This window comes from Acyrthosiphon pisum, chromosome X (genome assembly GCF_005508785.2).
Source record: "Acyrthosiphon pisum isolate AL4f chromosome X, pea_aphid_22Mar2018_4r6ur, whole genome shotgun sequence".
NCBI lineage: Eukaryota > Metazoa > Arthropoda > Insecta > Hemiptera > Aphididae > Acyrthosiphon > Acyrthosiphon pisum.
The window spans coordinates 107,987,439-107,992,167 of NC_042493.1; the positions used below are offsets into that span (position 1 = coordinate 107,987,439).

General features: G+C 30.9%; 1 protein-coding gene across 1 annotated transcript in view; it reads left to right on the plus strand.

Annotated features, from left to right (window-relative positions):
* LOC100573815 overlaps window positions 1-678 on the plus strand; it is an 8,605-nt gene extending 7,927 nt beyond the window's left edge. Inside the window, exon 4 of the mRNA XM_029485382.1 lies at window positions 552-678. Within this exon, the coding sequence (XP_029341242.1) occupies window positions 552-678 (127 nt within the window). The remainder of the gene's footprint in view (window positions 1-551) is intronic.
* Window positions 679-4,729: the final 4,051 nt, after the last annotated feature.

Consider the following 4,729-nt stretch of genomic DNA (forward strand, 5'->3'; position numbering starts at 1 on the left):
TTAACGGGGATTCAGAAAATAGCTTTGTTATCTTTGCAAACGTTCAATTCATTTCCAAATATTATAAATCCAACTAATAACCGGCTGAAAATAGAAACAATTCCTCCAAAGAGAAAAAAAGACGACTATCACGTTTTTGAATTTTGTTTGGAAGACGGATGCTATGAAATAGAAGATATTAACAATTATATGGCAAAAGAGTTATCTCAAGTTAATAACGACCACGGAACACATCTAACATTCAGTATACGTATGGATCCTGTCGATTTTAGAACGTATATAAAATGTAATGGAATACTTCGATTTAATACTTCATTTAGTATAGCACCTGTTTTTGGGTATAGAAAAAAAGATTGTGGACCGTTTCATGAAGAACATCGATCAGATAAAGCTACAAATTTAAACACAATTAATTCTATAAAAGTAATGTGTAATATAGCACATGGGTCATTCAACAACCAACTTCAAAGCCATTCGATATATGAGTTTTTCCCGAGTGGGAGAACAGGAACAAAGGTTGTTCAATCTCCGGTAAACCTTATATATTACAGATTAAACAAAACAGATATTAATTCAATTACTGTTCAGTTAGTTGACCAAAACAATAATCCAATTGATAATTTTAACGAGACGTTAACAGTTGTTCTACATATTAAACGTCACGGATCTGATCATTAAATTTATATCATAGATTTTGTAATGTACGAGTCAGTTACTTTAAGTTTAACTGGGAATGCTACCATATTATCTGTAAATTATTTTCCATCTATAAACCTTTACGAGGACTCAGAAATAGCTTTGTTATGTTTACAGTCATTTAATTCGTTTCCAAATATTAATGATAATAATAATAAATTTTCTATACAAGTAGTTGATAATGAAAACAATAATAATCCTATGATATGTTTTATTACATTGGAAGAGGGTTGTTATGAGATTGAAGATATTAAGCAACGAGTTAAGAAGCAAATAGATGTCTATAATAAGAAAAACTTAACCAATTTAACATTCGACATTACTGTTGATCCTAATGATTTCAGATCGTATATAAAATGTAATGGGATACTACACTTTGAGTATCCATATAGTATAGCACCTGTATTCGGTTTTGAAAAACGAGTATATAAGCCATACTATGAAATTCTTCGATCGGAAAAAGCTGTAAATTTAAACACAATTAATTCTATAAAAGTAATGTGCAATATAGCTCAAGGATCATTCAACAACCATCTTCAAAGTCATTCGATTTATGAGTTTTTCCCGAGTGAAAGGACAGGGTCGAAAGTAATTCAGTCACCGTCAAATTTAATATATTACAAATTGAATAAAACAAATATTGATTCGATAACCGTTCAATTAGTTGATCAAGATCATAATCCGATTGATAATTTTGGTGAGGCATTGACAATCGTGTTACATATTAAACGTTACGGGTCTTGAGATGGGACTGAAATTCAATATAAACCCGCTACTTCGGATCAGCACAACTAGTCATAAGACTAAAGTGCTACCAGCAACATCAAATAAGATAAAAAAATTAACGGTAAAAAATAAAAAAATTTTACAAGCTCTGGGTTATCAATTAAAGCAGAATGCCTGAGAGTGATATTTTAGATATAACTTCACAGTACGAAACGGATTCTAAAATTACGAAAATTGAATATCATTCATACACACCGTATACTACATCATTTAATAATAATGATGAAATACGTATATCAATCCAGCAAACGGATGTCTACCCATATCTACACGAAAGCTTTATTTTTTTGGAAGGAACAATAACTGATGCTACCAAAGTGAAACTATCTAATAACGGTTACTCTTTCCTCTTCGAACAAATACGATTGGAAATCAATGGGATAGAAGTAGATAGCACACGTGCTCTTGGAATCACTAGCTCGTTGAAAGGTTACTTATCCTGTACACCAGACAACTATAATTGTTATGAAAATTCTGGTTGGAATTTTAAAAACGCAACGCAATCGGAAAATGAGAAAGGTGAATTTAGTGCTTGCATTCCATTGAAATATTGGTTAGGTTTGTTTGAAGACTATAAAAGAATATTGGTGAATTCTAGATTGGAATTAATATTAACTCGAAGTCATAGCGATTTAAATGCTTTAAGTTGTAAAACTGGTGCAACTGCTACTGAAGGTAAAGTCGTTTTAAACAAAATAGTCTGGAAGGTCCCACATATCAATGTTGACGATGAAGAAAGGTTAAAATTATTGAAACTTATAGAAAAAGAAAAAAGTCTATTTATCCCTTTTAGATCTTTTGAAACTTTTGAATATCCTGAACTCGGAACCACTAAAAAAGTTGTATGGAATTTAAAAACTGCTTCAAAATTAGAAAAACCACGATTTATCATAATTGGTTTACAAAAAGGACGTAAAAATTTGTTAGCGAAAGATTGTAGTATATTTGACCATTGTAATCTAACAAACGTTAAAGTATTTCTAAACTCGATAGCTTATCCATACGATAATTTGAATTTAGATTTTTCTAAAAATAATTTCACTTTATTATATAATATGTATACATCGTTTCAAGAATCGTACTATGAAAAAAGTATTCGTAACCCGATATTGAGTCCATCTACTTTTCTAGCAAACGCACCAATTATAGTTATCGACACTTCAAAACAGAACGATTCAGCTACAGCCTCAGCAGTGGATGTTCAATTGGAAATTGAAGCTTCAGAATCGCTTACAGGTGTGACTGCTTACTGTTTATTAATTCATGATCGTATTGTAGAATATGTACCTTTTACTAGAGAAGTAAGAAAACTTGTGTAAATATAATTAAGAATTAATTTATAACAATAAAAAAAAAAAAAATATTATTTAATAATTTGTGTTTTTACTTGAAATAATTTTTTCAGTTTTAAGATTTCCTAAAAATTTGATTACGTTAAATATTTTACGAGGTAGAATTTCGTAGACAATCAGTGTGAAATGTGTTACACGGTAAAATAAAAGTCTTCAAGGGGGACATTCCCCCTTGAAAAAAAAAAATTACCGTGGAAAAGCTGGCTGTGAACATACAAATATATACTACTGGCATAACTGAACACGAATATATTCAACAAGTGTGCCATTACTCTACACTATGCAGCAGCGAATAGTCATCATCATGATTTTATAATCCTTATATTACGGTATATTACGGACAGTGATGAACCGAAGGCGAGAAGAGGGGTCATGGGGGGGGGGGGGGGTTACACCTTCCCACATCACTCGGAAATATTTGATTTTCAGTCGGCAAAATGGAATTTATTTTCACCTGAATTAACCAATTTTTTTAAGACGAGGAAAGGAAAATTAAATAAATTGTTTAAATGTTAATATTGTTTTAACTCAATATTTTCGCAATGGGCTATGGAGCGGATTCCCAAAAGTACAGCGAGACTGCGAGAATTGACAGTCGGCACAAGATAAAAACCTAATGAACGGCTCATAACATAACACGCATACCTACTAATTACGATATACCTAATAATATTATACCATGCATATATAATATACAGTAGAAAATCGATAAACCGTCTATTTCTAGCCACAGCTAGTGTTGAGCTGAGTTAAATATAATTTTATTTAGATAAAGATAAAGATAACTAAATTATTTATTTATCTAGATAGAGATGAAAAAACATTTTTTTATCGAGTTGTAAATTGTAATTTTTCATTTAAAACCCACCCTGTTTATTTCAAGGCCTATCTTATATCTACATAATATGATGTATCACTTTTATAATATACGAAATATAGATTATATTTATATAGATTAAATATAGATAAAAAAAATAAAGATAGCCTTTCCCATTTCGTCTGGAAGTTTCGTCGATACAAATATAGTATTATGATTTATGAGTACCTATATTTTAGGGCTGTGCTGTACTCGTGAGTCGTGAGCCGTAACGACTTGTAGTCGAAATCATAGGCACTAATATGATAGTTTATAATTTATTATTGTATATCATAATATGTATATTGTATAGTAACAACTGTTATACCTATAAGTATATAGTGTACACGCCTACCGTGTTATTGAAAGTATATTTAATTTGAATTCACCGTTTCCGTAAAAGTAAAAAAAAGTTTAATTTTCGTATCAATTTAAATTAATAAATTACCCATTCAGTTTTTAAAACGTACCTACCCTATATTATACGTCAACTAATTTTAAAGCCAGAGTTGATAAAATACATGCTTACAGGGCCGTATTTACAATTTTTGCGCCCTGGGTCAACAATATTTGTACGCCCCTCCCCCTCACTAAAAAAAAAATAATTAATTCGTTTTTTAATCGTTTAGTTATAGTTATTTATTTATGAACATTTTGTTAAAAACAGACCACGATGATGCATTATTTTAATTACTGTCAAAACGTATAACAACATAAAATTGTACACTATTAAAAAAGAAACAAAATTAATGCACTTAACCATGCCCTTTACCACTTTACCACTTTAATGCACTTTACCATGCCCCTCACGAATTTAAAAATTTTGGAAGTTATAGCCATCCAAATTTTGCGATTTTACGTTTATGCGCATGCGTGCAACGCTACTTGACTGCCACGTGCAGCACCAAAAAAAACAAAAATATGCCTAGATTTGTTGTGTAAAACCACCTTGGGCAGGCCTTGGAATTAAACAAGGTTATTAAAAAACACATAATGTACTGCGCTCGAACAAAAACCTCGAAAACATCCCCCGATCTTC